The 17,923-nt window shown below is 40.7% G+C and overlaps 1 protein-coding gene across 2 annotated transcripts in view; it reads right to left on the minus strand.

The window, feature by feature from the left end:
- Window positions 1-1,405: 1,405 nt before the first annotated feature.
- HAAO (3-hydroxyanthranilate 3,4-dioxygenase) overlaps window positions 1,406-17,923 on the minus strand; it is an 18,495-nt gene continuing 1,977 nt past the window's right edge. For both annotated transcript variants that reach the window (XM_074285022.1, XM_074285021.1), the window contains exons 2-10: window positions 13,273-13,351; window positions 6,839-6,922; window positions 6,124-6,230; window positions 4,091-4,180; window positions 3,343-3,386; window positions 2,733-2,878; window positions 2,213-2,281; window positions 1,733-1,815; window positions 1,406-1,553 (exon numbers count right to left, since the gene is read on the minus strand). In XM_074285022.1, the coding sequence (XP_074141123.1) occupies window positions 1,475-1,553; window positions 1,733-1,815; window positions 2,213-2,281; window positions 2,733-2,878; window positions 3,343-3,386; window positions 4,091-4,180; window positions 6,124-6,230; window positions 6,839-6,922; window positions 13,273-13,329 (759 nt within the window). In that variant the 5' untranslated portion in view covers window positions 13,330-13,351 and the 3' untranslated portion in view covers window positions 1,406-1,474. The remainder of the gene's footprint in view (window positions 1,554-1,732; window positions 1,816-2,212; window positions 2,282-2,732; window positions 2,879-3,342; window positions 3,387-4,090; window positions 4,181-6,123; window positions 6,231-6,838; window positions 6,923-13,272; window positions 13,352-17,923) is intronic.

Genomic DNA, 17,923 nt, shown 5'->3' on the forward strand with positions numbered 1-17,923 from the left:
CTTGGCCCCCTGGCAGGAGGGTTGGGAGAGCTGAGCAGGGGCATTGGAAATAAATACTGTGTGTCCACATCATCTCACGGTGACATACGTGGATAGACACGATAATACAAACAGACCGAGGCATTTAAAAGTTATCTCAGAGGTAGATAGGACTTTTGCAAGGATCACATAAGATGATGTTGTAAACTAAAGTGTGATGTGAAAAAGCTACTATATTACTGCTCCAGTCCTCAAAAGGATTTATTATCTGATAGATATTTCTTCCAAAGACCATAAACCATCCATTCCTTCTCTTCCTTGACTTTTTCTTCACATCTTTGCATTAGTCTAATTAATAAAAGCTAGCATTTATAGAGAGCTTTGGCATTTACAAAGTTCTTTACACTTTATTTCTCATGTGATCCTCACAACAATTGTATGAAAAAGATGCTGTCATCACTCCCATTTTACAGATGAGGAAACTAGAACTTTGTAAGATTGCCCAATCTATGATTGAGAAAAGATTTGAAGTCAGTTCTTCCTGCCTCCAGAGCCAACATGATCCATTGCATCACCAAGTTGTCTCCCACAAGGGGTCCCATCTGAAATACTGGGGACCTTCCTTAAGTTTTCTTATGTGCAAGAAAATAGTCAAGGGGCAAGCCATTGTTTGGTTATCCACCGCCAGCCATGGAGCCAGACAACCTTCGTTGACTATGTCTTCAACGCCATTTCCCCTTTGCAGCAACTTGTGTAATGTGGGCTGCCCATATTCACCATGAGCCTCTGGGTGATTGTTCTTTTTGGGAGATTGGAAGCTTCTGTGACTCACAACTGTAGGCCACAGCTGATGAACTGAAAATGTCAGTTACTTCTTTATTTCCTCTGAATCACTGAAGCCTTGGGCCCACTTCTAAGAACTGTACTAGAACTACATCCTAAGTTGGGGCAGGCTTCTAGTGGACAGGAACTGGGTGAGGCTCATCTTGGGCATTTCATAAACCCTACTTTCAGAGGCAACGGCTTTTATAACCTCAACATTTTTGCAATCCACAAACCACATTAAGCTCAATGCTTCAGATTAAACGGCTTTGAAAAGGTCAACTCTGGGATCCTAGGATTTTGTACTATATATTAGGGATGAGAGGAATTATAGGATCAGAGATTTAAGGGCGGATAGGTCTTTAGAAGTGGAGTCTCCCTTCTGTTTTGAAGATTAGAAAACTAAGGCCCTGACAAGTTAAGTCATTTGTACAGGGTCACACAGCTGATGATTGTCGGAGGCAGGATTTGACTTGTGTTTAGCACTCTCCAAGTTGTTTACTCACTATCAGATTGAGGAGATAAGATATATACAAATAGAAGGCAAAAGATATACAGGGATCCAGACAGGAGTCGGTACAGAGGAAAAGAATCACAAGGTAAATTTGGTCCAAATAACGGACATGTTTTATTCATTAAAGATGGCACCTAGGTCATCCACTAGTATAGAGGTTTACTTCATTGGCTTCTTGTTATCCGGATTCTGGGTCACAGCCAAAGCTACACAATCCTGAGCTCGCTCCCAGTGGTACCTTCAGAGATACAAATGAATAGATAGTCACGTGCAGATAATGGATTCCTCAAGGAAGGACCCAGAGGAGGATGGGTAATTGGGAGAGATCACCAAGGATCACAAATGGGGAGGCAAAGAATAGGTTCTTCCCCAGGTGAAATGTCTCTGGCTGGAAGCAGCCTCAAAAGGGTTACTCACATGGTCCCTTTGGGCACAAGGAGGCTGTCCTCGGATGCCAGCCTTTGGTTCTGTCCCCCAATGGTCACCACTGAGGACCCTTCCTAAGACAGAAGAAACAAGAAGAATCTTAAGAGCTGCAGAGGAGTGGCCTCCTGCAACCTGATGAGCTTCTCATTGGAATTAGGCTGCAGTTAGTGCTTCCTAGGTAGTCTTGGGGACATTTATATGCTATTCTGTGTGTATCTTTTCTAAAAAGATAATCACTGAAAGCCAGAACCAGATCTGCCTGGGAGCCCCAAAGAGCATAACTCAGGTCTATGGCCAAATATCTGTCTCAGATTTAATTTCTAGAGATAGCAAATAGGGATGTTCTTTTTCTGGACATTCCTTTTTTTTTTTTTTTTTTTTTTTTCTGGAGGGGGTCCTGAGTCTCTGAGAAATTAGCCCAAATCCTCCTCCTCAGCCATGGTCCCATCAGCCTCATCCTAGAACCCTTACCAGCTGCCAAAGCCACGTGTCCACACCCAATTTAGGACCTTTGCTGCTGCCAGATCCATAGACTGTCACCTGTTAGGGAAGAGGAATAAGCAAACATCCCTGTGGGGCTCTTATTCATCTCTGATTCACTGAGAAAGGCTGTCCCTCTTCTGCATCACTGTAGTGCCCAGTCCTAATCCCTTAGAGATGCAGACCCAGGTAAGGAGCTGTCTTGCTTACTCTTTAGCAAGCCAGCTAGTTAGTTTGACTACCAAATAACTCCTCTCCATTCCCTTTGTGCTATGGTGATACATTTTAGACTTGTGCCTTTTAGAGAACCGTTTTCACACTCCTCAACAAAAATCCCACACAAGGAGACTGGGCTGTGCTCACACGCATACATTGATGCTGACATGTGTATTCCTGTGTGCATCCGAAGTCATAGGTACACCGGGAGCCATTCACACTAGCTCCCATTTGACCATTCCTCCTTTCTTCTTAGCAGGCCTACCCCCAAAGAAAAGCATAGGCTTTTTTTTACCTGTGACTCATAAGTGTCTCCAAACAGGCTGAGGGTGCTCCCTCCCTGTAGCTCTCCACGATGGTCAGCCAGCCATTGCTGAAGGACGAATGGCTCCATGACAGTCCTCGTGCTCAGGGGGAAGGGTGGCTCTTTGAGCAGCTGGTCTAGAGCCCAGACTAAGGAATCAGTGTCCCCTCCACACCATGTTCAGAGCCCTCTGATCCCTTACATGGCCCGACTAAGTAACTGCTCAGCATGTCACGTAGAAAGAGCAGAGCACAGTGAGGAGAAAGTAGAAAGAAGGTCCCATTCCTGTATGTTCTGTGTTCACCAATTTAGCAGTTCCTGCTAGGTAGGGTTAATAGCTTAAAGCATGACTTCTCTCAGAGGCAAATGGAAACTGAAAAGCTTTCCATGCCCAAAGGAATTAATTTCTAACGGGGGAATTCCAGGTATTTTGGAGGAATGAAGGAGAGAACTCTCTGGATTCCTAGCACCTCAGGTAGACTTGTGAGGAAGATAAAAATGAGAAGCTTCAGACAAAGGGATGATGCCCCAGTACCCAAAACATAGATTACTATCCCCACCTCTACTCCCCACGCAGAAAGATCACTCAAAACTTCCTCACCTGGGCGGGGTTTTCCTGTCTTGTACTGCTCAGAGCTGAAAAACCTGGAGGTAAAAATACCTTGTGACTTGTGCTCTTTGGTTCTCTTTTATAACACACATGTGAAAAGCCGAGAAGGCACAGAGATGAGGTATTAACTAAGCTATATGCACAGCCTCGTGGGTATCTAGCCCATGTCACGCAGGAATCCAAGCGTTATCCTACATTTATTCTCCACCCTCATTGTTATTGTCATCCCTTGAGATCCCAATTCTCTCTTCCTGTAAGCTGTACTTCTGGTGAGGAAGTTCTGACCCTTAAGAATTATGGGGAATCATGAAAGACAATCTTGGAGAAGGAATTGGTTTTTCTTTTTAACTACTAAAACCCAGTCCTTCTTGGCAGCAAGACTTCTTCTGAAATTCTGGGCAGAGCTCTGGGGACTGAGACTACCAACCTTGAGCTAAGCATAATGTGCTGAGGATGAGGTGGGGAGGGGAAAGGGGAGAGCAAATGATATTGAAAAGCAGCTGGAAAGTGAGTGGAAGACTGCAGCTGGAATCAGAAGACCTGGACTGAATCCCAACTCTGCCCCTTGAAACCTGCAAATGCTTAAGCAAATCCTCCTTAATAGCCCTGGCTCCTCCTGAGAAGGACTAGATGGCCTTCTGGATCTAAACAATGATGCCCTCCCTGAAGAACCTCAAGACCATTAGGGAGACAGGGGCCGAAATCCTCTCTCCTCCACCCTTATCTGACCCTCACTTACTCCTGGATGATTGGTGCTAGTTGTGTGCCAAGATCTTCACAGTAGAACCACTTTTCGAAAAGGACATTTGTTGTATCTCCAACATAATATCTGCAGAGAGGGATGGTAGGTGTCAATGTGTTATGGGCCAGAACTCTGAACTTGAAACAAGGATTCTTACAAGATGCTAACTCAGTGGAATTGATGAGACAATGGCTATCTAGTTTAGCCTGGTGCTTAATAGTTCTCTAGTTCAGTACATGTACTTAGTACTTAATATAGTTCCACAAGATTCACACCTGTGATAATGTAATTATAAGAGAGCATATAAGCTCAGACAAACTCAGCCAGAGTCAGAGAAGACAAGCGGACGGGAGACGGGAGCTCAAGCTCTGGGAGTCAAGGAGAGACAGATTCATTCCATCGTCCTCCTTTGGGGTGGCTGGAGGCTGAAGCATAAGCCCTTGGACTCAGAGCCAGATTCATTTACTTCATTGCTGTGGTGGCTGGCCTCCAAGGCTCTCCAGAAAGCTAGCCCGGGCCCCAGGCAAGGAAAGTAGATTGTGAAGGAGATAATAAAGGATTTGGACTTTAACACCGGGCTATTCTTGTGGTGATTAATCTGCTGAAAGGAAGGCTGCTCCAAGACCTCCAGAAAACTAACAAGAACATTACATCAATGAGTACAGCTATATGTGTGGGAGGGAAGGGAAAGGTATCCTGTACTTTCTACTGGTCACTGATTGAACATGGGTTTTCTCTAAGGTCCTAACTAAGGACATGCCTCTTTACTATGTCCCATTGGCCCTAAGCTGGAGGTATAGTAATGATAGGTAAGCTACTATTCACTCTGCCCCTTCTACTTCTAACTCTCCTTCCCTTTACCTCCTAATCTCCTGCAAGAGATCATCTTAAAGGTGGGAATTGGGATACAAAGGAGGAGTTGATGCCATTTTGCTCCCTGAAGGTAAGTCCATTCTCCCCTCCCTCCCTTTACTCCTTGAGAGGAGGGTCAGGGCCCAGACTTGGTACAGATCTTTTAGAAAGATTCCTCCAGGGCTAAAGTTCTCTAAGCAGAGTCCCCAGGGCGAAGTGGGACAACTGTTTGAGGCCCAAAGGAGAGAAAGGGAGTAGGGAACAAGGCAGTCCCAGTCTTGTCTCTCCACCTTCTCTCCCTTTGGTCACCAGACCTATTAAGAGGTCCTTGGATGCATATGTATGAATATGGATGGGGAAAATGTATTCTTATTATCATTAATCTTCATTTTTCTTTGTGATCTTATTCATTCTGTTTCCTGCACTTTAAAGTGAAATTCTGAGAAGAAATCCACAAACTTTATCAACCTGTTGCTAAAAAATTCATTTCCCAGAAAAGGTGAAGAGCCTCTGGTTTAGAAAGATGTTTAGGACAACTCTGAGCTCTGTCCTGTGGCCCCAAGTCCATCATGGCTACAAAGACATATTTATAAAAAGAAGATTCTGCGTGAGAAGGTCTCTAAGATCATCATTCTGACATTCTTTTTGGCTCTCTTGTTCAGAGCACCAAGACACCATATTTGGATTGCAGGTGACCACTGTGGGAGTCACCACTGTTACTGTACAGGGCAGAGCATTATCAAACTGTCAGTGGTTAGGAAGGTCACTGAGCTCACTCTCGCCCTTCCTACCCATAGATCATACAAATGAGATAATATTTGTAAAGTGCTTTGCAAAGCATAAAGGGCTACATAAATACTATTTCTTATTATTCTATTATTGTTATTATTATTATATTCAGTCCAGTGGTACACATTTCTTAACCTAGCACTGAGCCTATCCTGTTATTAAATATAGGCTTTCAGTTTCATAGCCTCCCCTGACTCACCAATACGTCTATCATCCAGAAATTTTTTCACTGAGTCACATTTGAGCCATTTTGTCACTATAGGTGGCCCCTTCTCACCCAATACCTAAACAATGCTGTGATTATTCAGACTCTTGGATACAAGTGTCCCCATGTTTTCCCTGGGGTGGAGGCCTGACCCCAAAACCCCAAAGGGATGGAAGTTAGTTACCTGAGCCCATCTGTCTCTGTCTTCAGTCTTTCTCGCTCTATCACCAGCCCCACAGTGTTGGCAAACCTCTGTGGGGAATGGGGGATGCCAGCTGGCAGGAGGAATATCTGGAGATAAGACAGGAAATGGTTTTTGAAAGTTAATAGGAAAAGTGACATCAGTCAGGGTTTTGGCTACCATACCTACCCAGTTGAGGATGGAGGCAGGAGAGCAACTACTCATGGCTAGTCACATTTCATCTTGGGGAATAAGAAAAGAACTAAGACCATGAACAAAGTGATTCATGTGCATGAGCTAAAGGGGAACCAGTAACCATCACTGACAGCAGAGAATGTAAGGATTATATATGTGGTATGGACATATGGGGCCCTCTAGTGGATCACAAGGTGGTGATCAGCCCTGTAAGGGTACCCCAATCACTGAATCACAGAATCTGAGAGCTGGAAGGTTCCTCAGTGACCATCTCACCCAACCCATACTCCAAGGGAAGCCTACCACTACACATCTGAGAAGTGTGTCAGCCTCCCTGAGACTTCCAGAGCTGGCCCTTTCCTCTTGCTGAGACCTTCTAGCCTTCCCTAGCCATGCCCCTCCTTATAGAGGTGTACTTGAAATACCTTCTGCCAAGGGTCTTCACCAGAGCCTTCCCTAGCTAGTCATCTCAGGGTGCTCAAAGCACAGAGCGACCCAGCCCCCAATCCCATCTTCCACTCACCTCCCCCTGGCGGATGAGCACGTCTCGGTGTTTGCCTTGCTCCAAGATCTTAAGAACCATGTCCCCTTCAACCTGGTAAAAGATCTAAGGCAGGAAAGCAACATGGAGAATGCCTTGAGTGTTTAGGAAATCCTGATATGCCAGAACCTCTGATGGAGGTTACCGAGAATAATTTAAAATTGCCCTAAGGTTCTGGTGAGATTTATAATGGCTTAGGAGCTGTCCCAGCCTCAAACACACACTCAGACACACAATGGATGCACCACAGACCACTGTAAGCATGAAACAGATATCCTATGGATAAACCAGACCCATAATGAACACGTCAAGCAGAGTCTACAGACATGTTGTCCAAGAAGGAGGCGGTGGAGTGTAACTATGGACTAGCAGTCAGAAAGAACTATGTTTGAGCACCAAGTCTACCACTGTGAGCTTGGTCTCTGTGACTTGAGCTCCAAGTCTCCGTTCTCTCATCTATAAAATGGGCGTAATCCTATTTTCACTGCATAGGGAGTGTGAGGAAAGCACTATAGGAATGTAATGTATGGTCTCTGGTGAACTTTGAGGAATACCTTTGAGGAATCTCTTGCTCATAGGAGAGAGACCACATAAGAAACTTTCTTGAGGATTTAGTGACTGGATGGAAAAAGTACCAGAAAAAGATGATAGTAGGCAGAAGGCTGGAGGGCAGTGAGACTGACTTCTGGGAGCAGTGAGGTATGAGTCTTCTTCTATCTCCATGGGGAGGGGAGAGCAGCTGTTCTCCAAGCATTTTATTCCAGTCATGGTTTTCTTAAATAGCTAATTAATAGTGTTTACTGAAATCAGCCCTGAGGATAGCAAAAGGAGGAGGAAGAGGAAAGAGGAAATTATTTTCTCCTTCTGCTTGTCCCATAACCCACAGGTTCTAGGAATACTTGATAGACAGACTGACAGCAGGAGTCTATGAATTCTTGCTGCAAGACCAACTGAGAGAAATCAGCTAGAGTTTGAAAGATAAAAAGCCTCTGGCACAAGAAATTTAATGTAAAAAAAACCCAAGCAGATTTCTCAATAATGGGATGAAAATGCTTCGGAAGAGCCCAGTGGAATGACATTGACCTGTGGGTGAACACAACAGGAGAGGAAGAACTAGAGCCTGAGACACAACATGTTGAGTTTTTGGATCATTGTGGGGAGCTATCCCACTTTCTAGATATATGAGGTGAAAGTTGGCGTCATAGGAAGGAACACTCTCTTGGGGCTTGCAACCCCATGAAGACTTAAAACCTGAATTTTCTTAATGATCTGTAAAGAAAAAGTCCCAAGAAAGAAGGGGCAGACCTAATTCACCTCTAGCAGAAGGAAGAAAAGGCATGGTGTCTTAGAAAAAGCCTGAAGTCAGAGACTGCTGTGATGGTCAGACATTCAGCCACATTCAACATTTTGTGACCTCCTGGACCAGAATATGCAAGGCCTTTGTATCCTCCACTCCCTCCTGAAGTCTGTCCAAGCTCATGTTCATTTCTTCCATGACACTGTCTATCCATCTCATTCTCTGCCATCCCCTTTTTCTTTTGCCTTCAATCTTTTCCAACATTAGGGTCTTTTCCAGTGAGTGCCATTTTCTTGTTAGGTAGCCAAAGTATTTAAGCTTCAGCTTCAGTATTTGATCTTCTAGTGAATAGCCTGGATTAATGTCTTTGAGTGTTCCAATACCAGCTTTACCACATAGTATAAGCTGAGGGATCTTGGGCAAAACACTTTACCATAATGTTTCCTCTCAGTTTTCTCATCTATAAAAGGAGAGTGTTGATCTCCATGGTTTTGAAGGTCATTCCTACACCTAAATATAGAATAACCCCAAACAGTAAACAATCTAAAATAACAGTTAACTATACTACCCCCTTCACCAAAAAAAAAAAAAAAAAAAAAAAAGTTTTTTGGTTTCAGAAAGAAATATAAAATAAAATACTCAAAGGATACCATGGACAAGAATATTTAGCATTTATATAGCATTATAGATTACAGCTGGGGAAACTGAGGCACAGAGAGGCTATGTGATTTACTGAAGATCATATATCTCACAAATGTCCAATGTAGTATTTGGAATCAAGTCTTCTCAACTCTTAAGTCCCAAATTCTAACCACTGTAACACTTAGCTGTTTCAGCTTTCACTCCCAGGATTTTTAGTATACTATACTCATGGGTTCCACTAACTCTGCCTATCTGTATGTCTCCATATTTATCTTTCCAGATATAGATAGAGCTTCTAGAGTCAGGAAAATCTGAGTTTAAATCCAGCCTCAGACAAAGCTGTGTGACAAAGGCACACAATTTTACTTCTGTCTCAGTTTCTTCATCTGTACAAGGCGGATAATAACATCTACCTCCCAAAGTTGTTGAGAGGTTCAAATGAGATACTGGTTGTAAAATGCTTAGCACAATGCCTGACACACAGAAGCATTCTATGAATATTAGCTTTTATTATTATTATTATTATTTCATCTGTCTCAAAACAACACTGAACTGGGTCTTCCTTTTTTCAATTCACACCAGGTGAATGAGGCAGCAAGTAGAGAAAGGGAGAAGAGGCTATGCTGGATCTCACAGGAGCTTCTGCTTGTCTGACCTTGGGTCTAAATATTTATGTAGTTAATTCTTTGAAGTATTGAAGCAATCCACAGATCAGCAATCATCAGGCTCTTTCAAGCACATCTCCTTGTTCTTTGGGGACCATGTCTGGAGAGCTGCAGGATGGTGTCTTGGTCCTTGGGTGGCTATGAGGGACTCATTGGTACTATACTCCTCAGGTCATTTCCCCAAAGGATAGGGGAATAATATTAATATTATCAATATTAATAACATTCACAAGAGCATTGTTAAAGCTTGAAAAACACCTTACATCAGCTATCTGGCTTGATCCTCACAATAACCTGCTATAAGTAACTGCTATAATTACCCCCATTTTATAGATAAGAACTGAGGCTGAGAGAGGTTCCAGAACTAGCTGTGTGCTACCTGAGGCTCTCAGAGTCTCTCCATGGATTAGTGTTCTTATCCATCACAGAAGAATTCATAAGTTTCAAATGTCAGCTTCCCAGCCCCTAGGACTATGAGAGAGGGAAGGAATGCATTGTATCTCATCCCTTTTCTCTGAGAGCAGTTCCCCAGGACCCCTTGCTTCAGGGAACAGGTATCCCCCAGGCCTCTCTAGAACCAACAACCTTTCTCTGACTCAAAAAAAGGCAGCATTTCTACCCTCAGGGGGTGTACCTGGACTGTGAGTACTTACATCTTAGAGCCAACATTGGCAGTTATTTTGTGACTAACATTGACAGCAATTATTCTAATTTCCTCTGGTATTATAGTGTTAATTATAGATTCCTTCCAAATGCCCTTCGATCATTTATTGCTTTTTTTCAGATCAATCCAGGGAGATAGCCCAAGGTTCTAGGCAGTTTCTGTTTCACAATGGAATTGGAGAGGGGTAGGGTTTGTCAGGGTGAGGTAGAGAAGGATGGGAAGTAGACAAGTATAGGAGCTTTGGATTGAATACTAGAGATGAGGGTGTACTGAGAAGGAAAGGGGACTGAGGAGAGACAGGTAGGATTCTATTTGTTAGAGAGACAGAGATAACAAAGACAGATATCAACAAAAAGAGTGCCATGTTCACACATACAGAGACAAGAAAGGGAGGAAAAAATGAAAGGCTGGCTGAGACACAGACAGCTAGATATTGAGAAAGATTCATCCACAAAGACAGAAAGAGACTGAAGAAATCTAAGGTCAATGGCAACCATTTCTTAACCCATCCAACTTCACTACAGCATGAACATTTTTTTGTGATAGCAAAAAACTGAAAACACACTAGGATGCATATCTTTGGGGGAACCGCAAAACAAATTCTGATACATGAACGTAATGGAATATTAATTGCTGTAAGAAAGAACTGTGGGCAATTCAGAGAAAAGAGGAAAGATGTGAACTTCCCTTCTCTTTTATTATATAAAGATGTGAAAGGAAAAACACAAATATACTTGGGAGAGCAATATATATGGTACCATAACTCTAAGGATAAAAAGTATGATAAAATAAAACTGATGATAATTATGTTGACAAAGCCAGATGAAAACATGGACTTCCCTCCTTTTTTTTTTTTTTTTTGAAAAGTGGAGAGGAAGGGGTATGGAACATAATGCCAGACATTAGTAAGTAATAAATATAAGTATTCTTATTAATAGCTAATGTTTATATAACACTTTAAGATTTGCAAAGTATTTTTCACATATTATATCATTGCCTCCAAAACTTTGAGAAGTGCTATTATTATCCTCATTTTACAGATGAGGAAACCGAGGCAGACAGCAGTTAAGTGACATGCACAGAATCACGCAGCTAGTAAATATCTGAGGCTAGATTTGAACTCAGGTCTTCTTGACTCCAGAAGCTCTATCCATTGTATCATCTAGGTGCCTCTCTAAGTTAACTCTCTAAATTTCAGTTTCTTCATCTGGAAAATAAAAAAGAGGAACTTGATCTTAAAGTTCCTTCTGACGCTGAATCTGAGATTTCCATGAATGAAGCTCAAGGGTATTAAGAGATTTGGCTGGAGTTGGGAGAGAGAAAAGGGCCAGTGATCTTAATTTAGGTGAGAAGCTGAACTATTTAGCCAGTGAACTGGGTCTGGAGTTACTCACTAGCTATATGATTCTGAGCAGGTCCCTTAACCTGTTTCCTCATCTGTAATGAGGATAATGATAATGCTTCCCAGGGATGTTGTGAGGGTCAAGAGATAATATGTAAAAAATACTTTGCAAATCTTAAAAAAAAAATTATTTATATTATTTTTATATTATATCCAATGCATCACTATATTAAATAATATTTAATATATATATTCATTTTTATATAAATATTTATTATTAAAATTCATGAAGGCTATGGAATTTTAGTTTTAGTTTTTTGTTATAAATAATAGAGCCTAGAATTAAACCCCTGATTCCAAATCTGACACTTTCTCTATTACAAAGGGTTGTTGCTGGTTTTTTTTTTTTTTTTTAAATACTTTCCACTTCTTTGTTTCTGTTAGTCTCAAAACAAAAAGGTTGAAAATTTCCATGACATTGCCTTAGTAAGGAATTAGTTCAGTTTAATCAGCTCTCAGTGTTTTATTTCAATTCCCATCCCTTCCTTTCATCCTTCAATCCCTCCTTTCAACTCTTATCCCCTTCACTTCTCTGACTTGTCTTTTTTTTTATTATCATTTAGTTATTTATTGTTATTATTTATTCTTTTTTTATTTAGAATTTTTTTTCCACAGTATATATGCATGAGTAATTTTTTAAAATAATATTATCCCTTGTATTCATTTTTCCATATTATCCCTCCCTCCCTCCACTCCCTCCCCCCGATGACAGGCAATCCCATACATTTTACATGTGTTACAATATAACCTAGATACAATATATGTGTGTAAATCCCATTTTCTTGTTGCACATTAAGTATTAGATTCCAAAGGTATAAGTAACCTGGGTAGTTTTCTGACTTGTCTTGACTCAGCTCCCAGGATGACAGCCCAACATACACACTCAATAGCTTCTTATTCACAAGTTGGATCTTTGACAGGTGAGGATATTATGATATAATTTCCAAGAAATTGCCTAGTTTGGGCTCAGAATAAGGTTCTAAACACATGCATCTCCTTTCCCTGACTGTTCTACCATGTTAAGTCTGGGTTTCTCCTTTCCAGTCACACCTCCAACATAGCTTCTGTACAGTATTATCCCGGTGAATGGGGTTTGGAGGGAGGAGCGGGTTGAGGAAGGGACTTCCACATGGAGACAAACAGCAGAACATGAATGAATGTCTCCTCTGACTCTGAGCAGATCTCGAGAATCTTAATCTGTTCTGTATAATTATTGATGGTGTCATATTAAATTTAAATTGAGGATTTCCACCCACCTTCAGAACTTGAGCCACTTGAAGGCACAGATGGTACCTTTCTCTTCCATCACCCTAGAGCTACCTAAGACTTTGGGTAGGGGATATGATGTAAGACATGGTAATTGGAGGAAGTAACCTAATAATAATATCTAGAAGCTAGTATGTGTGTGTGTGTGTGTGTGTGTGTGTGTGTGTGTGTGTGTGTGTGTGTGTGCCTTCAGTGATTATGTCTACACATGAAGGTATGTGGGGTGATCATGGTGATGATGAGAATGATGAAGATGATGGGGAAGAGCAGAATTTTCTCAGAATATTAAGTAAAAATCCTTCTGGCTCATTCACCCCCATTATCCTCTTTTTTTTTTTTTTTTTTTTTTTTTTATCCACTTCTCTTACCAGTCCCACATTTCAGCAAATTGCACACTTGGCCAGTATGGAAACAGCTAGGTGGATGAATACAAGCTCAAGATATAGGGGACATCCCTCTCCCTCCCACCAGAACTCCTACCTCTTCTCCTTCCTCAATGTGGTAATCCTTTCTTTGGTTTGGGCCTCCAACGAACATGACTTTAAGTTGGTTCTGATGCCTGCAAACAACATGTAGAGGTAATGAAGACAGAGTCTAAGAAAATGGGAGTTGGTCATTTGAGAATGGGGTTAGAAGATCAGCTCCAAAATAGAACTGGGAAGAACAATGTCTGTAATCTTCAGAAAAGAATAATTACAACTGGCTTTATTTTAAACAATGCAAAACAAAAACCTTGAAAACAGAAAATCTGAGGCAGCTACATGGTGCAGTGGATAGAGTGCTGACCCTGACCAGGAGGATCTGAGTTCAAATATAGTCTTAGACACTTAACACTTCTAGCTGTGACACAACCCCAATTGCCTCAACAAAAAATACAAAGAAAAGAATAAGAAAATAGAATCTAGTGGAATTTCTTTATCACATCCCTCTTAAGACAATAGTCTTTTACATGAACTGATGCTAAGTGAAATGAACAGAACCAGATCATTGTACATGGCAACAACAATATTATAGGATGATCAATTCTGATGGACATGACTCTTTCCAACAATGAGATGATTCAGGTTAGTTCCAATGGTCTTGTGATGAAGAGAGCTATCCACACCCAGAGAGATGACTGTGGGAACTGAGTGTGGATCACAACATAACATTCTCACTCTTTTTTGTTGTGGTGCATTTGCATTTTGTTTTCTTCATCATTTTCTTTCTTTTTTGATCTGTTTTTTCTTGTGTAGCAAAATAATTGTATAAATATGTTTACATATATTGGATTTAACATATATTACATATATTGAATTGCTTGCCATTTAGGAGAGGGAGTGGGGGAAAAGGGGAAAATTTGGAACACAAGGCTATGCAAAGATCAATGTTGAAAAATTATCTGTATATATATTTTGAAAATAAAAAATTTTAATAATTAAAAAAGACAATAGTCTTCATTCTGTTTTACTGGTTAGCTTTAGCTTCATTTTCACTTGGTTCTAAGTATGTTTTCTGCTGTCTGTGTAAACATCTGAGATTGTCTAGGGTTGAAGGTCCATTAGGGTTCAAGGCCTAATTGCCATATATCTCTTTTCTGCCCCTCTTCACTCGGAAATCCACATAGAAAGTACATTGTAGGTTGACTAGAGAAGCTAATTAAGGCTGGGGTCAAGTTTATTTACTTATTTAAAAGCTTAAGGTCAAACTCTCTAACTCTTTAAAAAGATTAGGAACCTTTGCACTCCCCAAAGCCCACTTAGCACAAGAAAGCAGAATGGCTTTTTTTTGCTAGTGTTCCAGTTTGAGAGATTACCAGGAATCCAACCCTACTCACTATGTCTGGTTCCATGAATTAAAAAAACTCCAGAATATTAGTTCTGGAATGAACTTTAGAGATCATCTAATCTTGTGCTCTTCATTTTTAGAGAGGACCAGATGAGGTAAACTGGCTTCCTCAAGATCTCAAATCTAGTGGGGCAGAGAGAGCTGAGACTAAAAAACTACAGACTCTTGGTTGACAGATGAAAAGACTTTCAGGAAATAATTTAGAACTATGTCCCTTAAATCACTACAACTGTACATATCCTTTGACCTAGAGATAATACTACTAGGTATACCTCAAGGAGATCAAAGAAAGAGGAAAAGGACCCATATGTACAAAAATATTTATAGCAGCTTTTTTTTTTTTTTTTTTTTTTTGGTAGTGGCAAAGAAATGGAAACCTAAGGTGGTGTCCATCATTTGGGGAACAGCTGAGAAGATTAAAGCATAAGAATATAATGGAATATTGTGTCATAAAAATAATAAATAAAATAAAATAAAATAACCAGTTTCAGAGAGACCTGGGGAAACTTATGCACAATGAGTGAAAAGACATACATTTTTGTACATGGTCAATATGGGAATTTTTTTTGGCTTTACTAAGCATATTTGTTCCAAAGATTTGATTTTTACACTGCCAACTGGATGGAATCACCTCTAACCTATGGATGTCCAAAACCAAACATAGACTAAACACAGGAAAGCTAGGAATCAAACAGAAGTTTAATCTCAAAGTGAGGGAAATGGCTTGCAAGCAAGGACCTGTGCTGGGGTCCTGAAGTAAAGTGGAGAGATCTCAAAATTTATACCTATGGCTATGCAGTGAGTTATAGTCCTGACAACGAGGGGTAAAAGCAAAAGTGTACCCAGTTTGATTCATAAACTTCATGACCAGTAAAAATTTGGGGATTTTGCTGTGGCTGAGATCATCCAGAGGGTGAGTGCAAAGGATTGTTGTGCTGAGCTCAGGACATAGCTTGCTTGTTGGGCTTTAACTCTGGAAAACGTGGTGTCTCTTAAAATCTTGACCATATTTTTTCAATTAAAGGGAGGTAGGAAGGTGAAGGAGATTTTTCCTTTAACCCCTAAATTGTAACAGAATGGAAGCCAAAAGGAATCACAGATAAGCAGGGCAGCATTGAAAATTACATTTTGAATTTATTACATACTTAAAAAGCAAGATCTATATAATAGATTCAGAATTTCAGTGTGATTTTTTTCTTTCTATTCTACAATACATATAGAAATATTTTATTTGTTATCTGTTAAATTCCTAAAAGAAAGGAAAGAGGAGGAAAAAGAAGAAGGAAAAAGGCAAAATTTCCAGCTCAGTGCTCTCTCCATTTTTGCTGATGCTTAGGATCCTTCTCCTATAACATGTCCATCTAAGCCTTTTAATTACCCCATTTTCTTCCCTTATTTTTTAATCTCTTCTGCTGGAAGAATGCATTCATTCCTGCCTTGAAGGAGTATCATTTTTTTCTAAGTCAAAGCTCTAGTGTTCTTTGTAAAGCTTCATTCATGGAGTAAATAGGGAGGGTAAGAGGCAGGGTGGAATGGTAGAAACTTTGAAAATATGGATTCCCTTGTGCTTCTGTGGAATGGAGATGATGCTAAAGTTTTAGACCTATGAGATTGGAAAAGTGAAGATAGAAATAGAGCAATCAGAAGTAGGAATTTGGAGGACGGAGGGAAAAGATGCAATTCATTCGGAGATTCCCCATCAAATCATCATCTGGTGGAAATGGCTCCATCTGGTGGAAAAATATCGAACAGGCTTGCGGAGCTGTGGGACCGGAACTTAAAAAAGAAGTCAGGACTGGTTAGGTTTGGTTCCTGCTATTGGGAGAAAACTGAGGCTGGTAAGTTACTTTAGCTCAGGAGTTCCAAGTGGCAGTAGAATAAAACAGAGCCAACTGGATGTTTGTTCTGAGTCTATCATCCATCTGGTGAGATCCAGGAACCACCAGACTGCCTAAGGAGGGGTGAACCAGACTGATGAGAATTGCAAGACCAAAACTTTCAGTATTGATTAGCAGGGAAATCATGCCCATGAATAGCTAATGCATTTTCAGCCTGGGTTAGAAAGGGGGATATTGAGAAAGGAAGGAATAAAGGAAGAAAGAAAAAAGGGAGGGACTGAAGGATGGAAGACAGGAAGGGAGAAAGAAGGAAAGGAAGAAAAGAAAGAAAAAAGAAGAAAAAGAAAAAAGAAGGAAGGAGAAAAAGAAAAAAAATAGGACAATGCTAAAACTATATTAGGGAGTCACCTCATAGAAGAAAGGCAAATGAAAATGGCTGAGATTAAAAGGCAGCATGATAGTCTGTATGTAGAGCTGGCAGCAAAGTCCTGTTTCTTACATATTTTGGTTATGAGAGCCAAGTTAATCATTTAATCTGTCAAGCCTCCAGGGAACTCTGAAAGACTAGAAATTGCAAAGCAATTGTTTGGTCACCATTGTAGAGGGAGTTTCCCCAACAGTAGTCCCCTCCACCAATGAAATCACAGATCTCCTTAAAAAATAAAAGTGAGCTCACCACTGGAGAGAGTATAGAAAGAAGAAGGTCAAAGATTGTATAACTTTGGAAAATGTTCACATCTAGCAGGTAGAAGGTCGAGGTGGGAGGAGGAAGATGAGCCAATGAAGGAAAGAAGTTGGAGGAAAAACAAAATATTAGAGTTTCTCTGGTGAGTAGGGAGGAATTTCAAGAGAAAGAGGGAAGTGATATTAATAGAAGCAAAAGGTCCAAATGGAGAAGAGAGGACTGAAAGAGAATTTGAATGTAATCACTGGTGTGCAACATCTGGTTGTTATGTATGTATGAGCTAAACTAACTGTCCCCAATCAAATTCTTCTTGAAGCAAATGTGTGGCTACTTTTCATTCATTTCCTAAATTCCATAAGGGGGTGAGGAGAAAAGGAGCTATTCAGCAAAATGGAAATGGGATTCTATTGAAGGATGGATTTTTCACTCACCTTGTGGTAGTGAATCACTTGGGAAAAGGAGATCAGCTCAGAATTGAAAAGCTCTTTTCCAGTTTCTCTTCTCACCAGGCAGGAGACAGGTGGGACGGGAAAGTATTTAAATCTTGCAGGCTCCATCTTTATTTTATAATCATGATAATTAGACAACCACAGTTCAGATGTTTACCACGCCCCCAGCCCACAACTATAATCTCTTCTAAACTGGAAGAGAGACTGAAGGGAGAACCTAGAAAAGCTTGGTCCTTGCATTTCCCCTGGTAAGGAAATGAATGTCTTTCTTTATATTACTTTTCAGTCAGGAAGAGACTAGCGTCCAGCACCAGAAGATTTTCTTGAGCCTC

This window comes from Sminthopsis crassicaudata, chromosome 2, assembly GCF_048593235.1.
Source record: "Sminthopsis crassicaudata isolate SCR6 chromosome 2, ASM4859323v1, whole genome shotgun sequence".
NCBI lineage: Eukaryota > Metazoa > Chordata > Mammalia > Dasyuromorphia > Dasyuridae > Sminthopsis > Sminthopsis crassicaudata.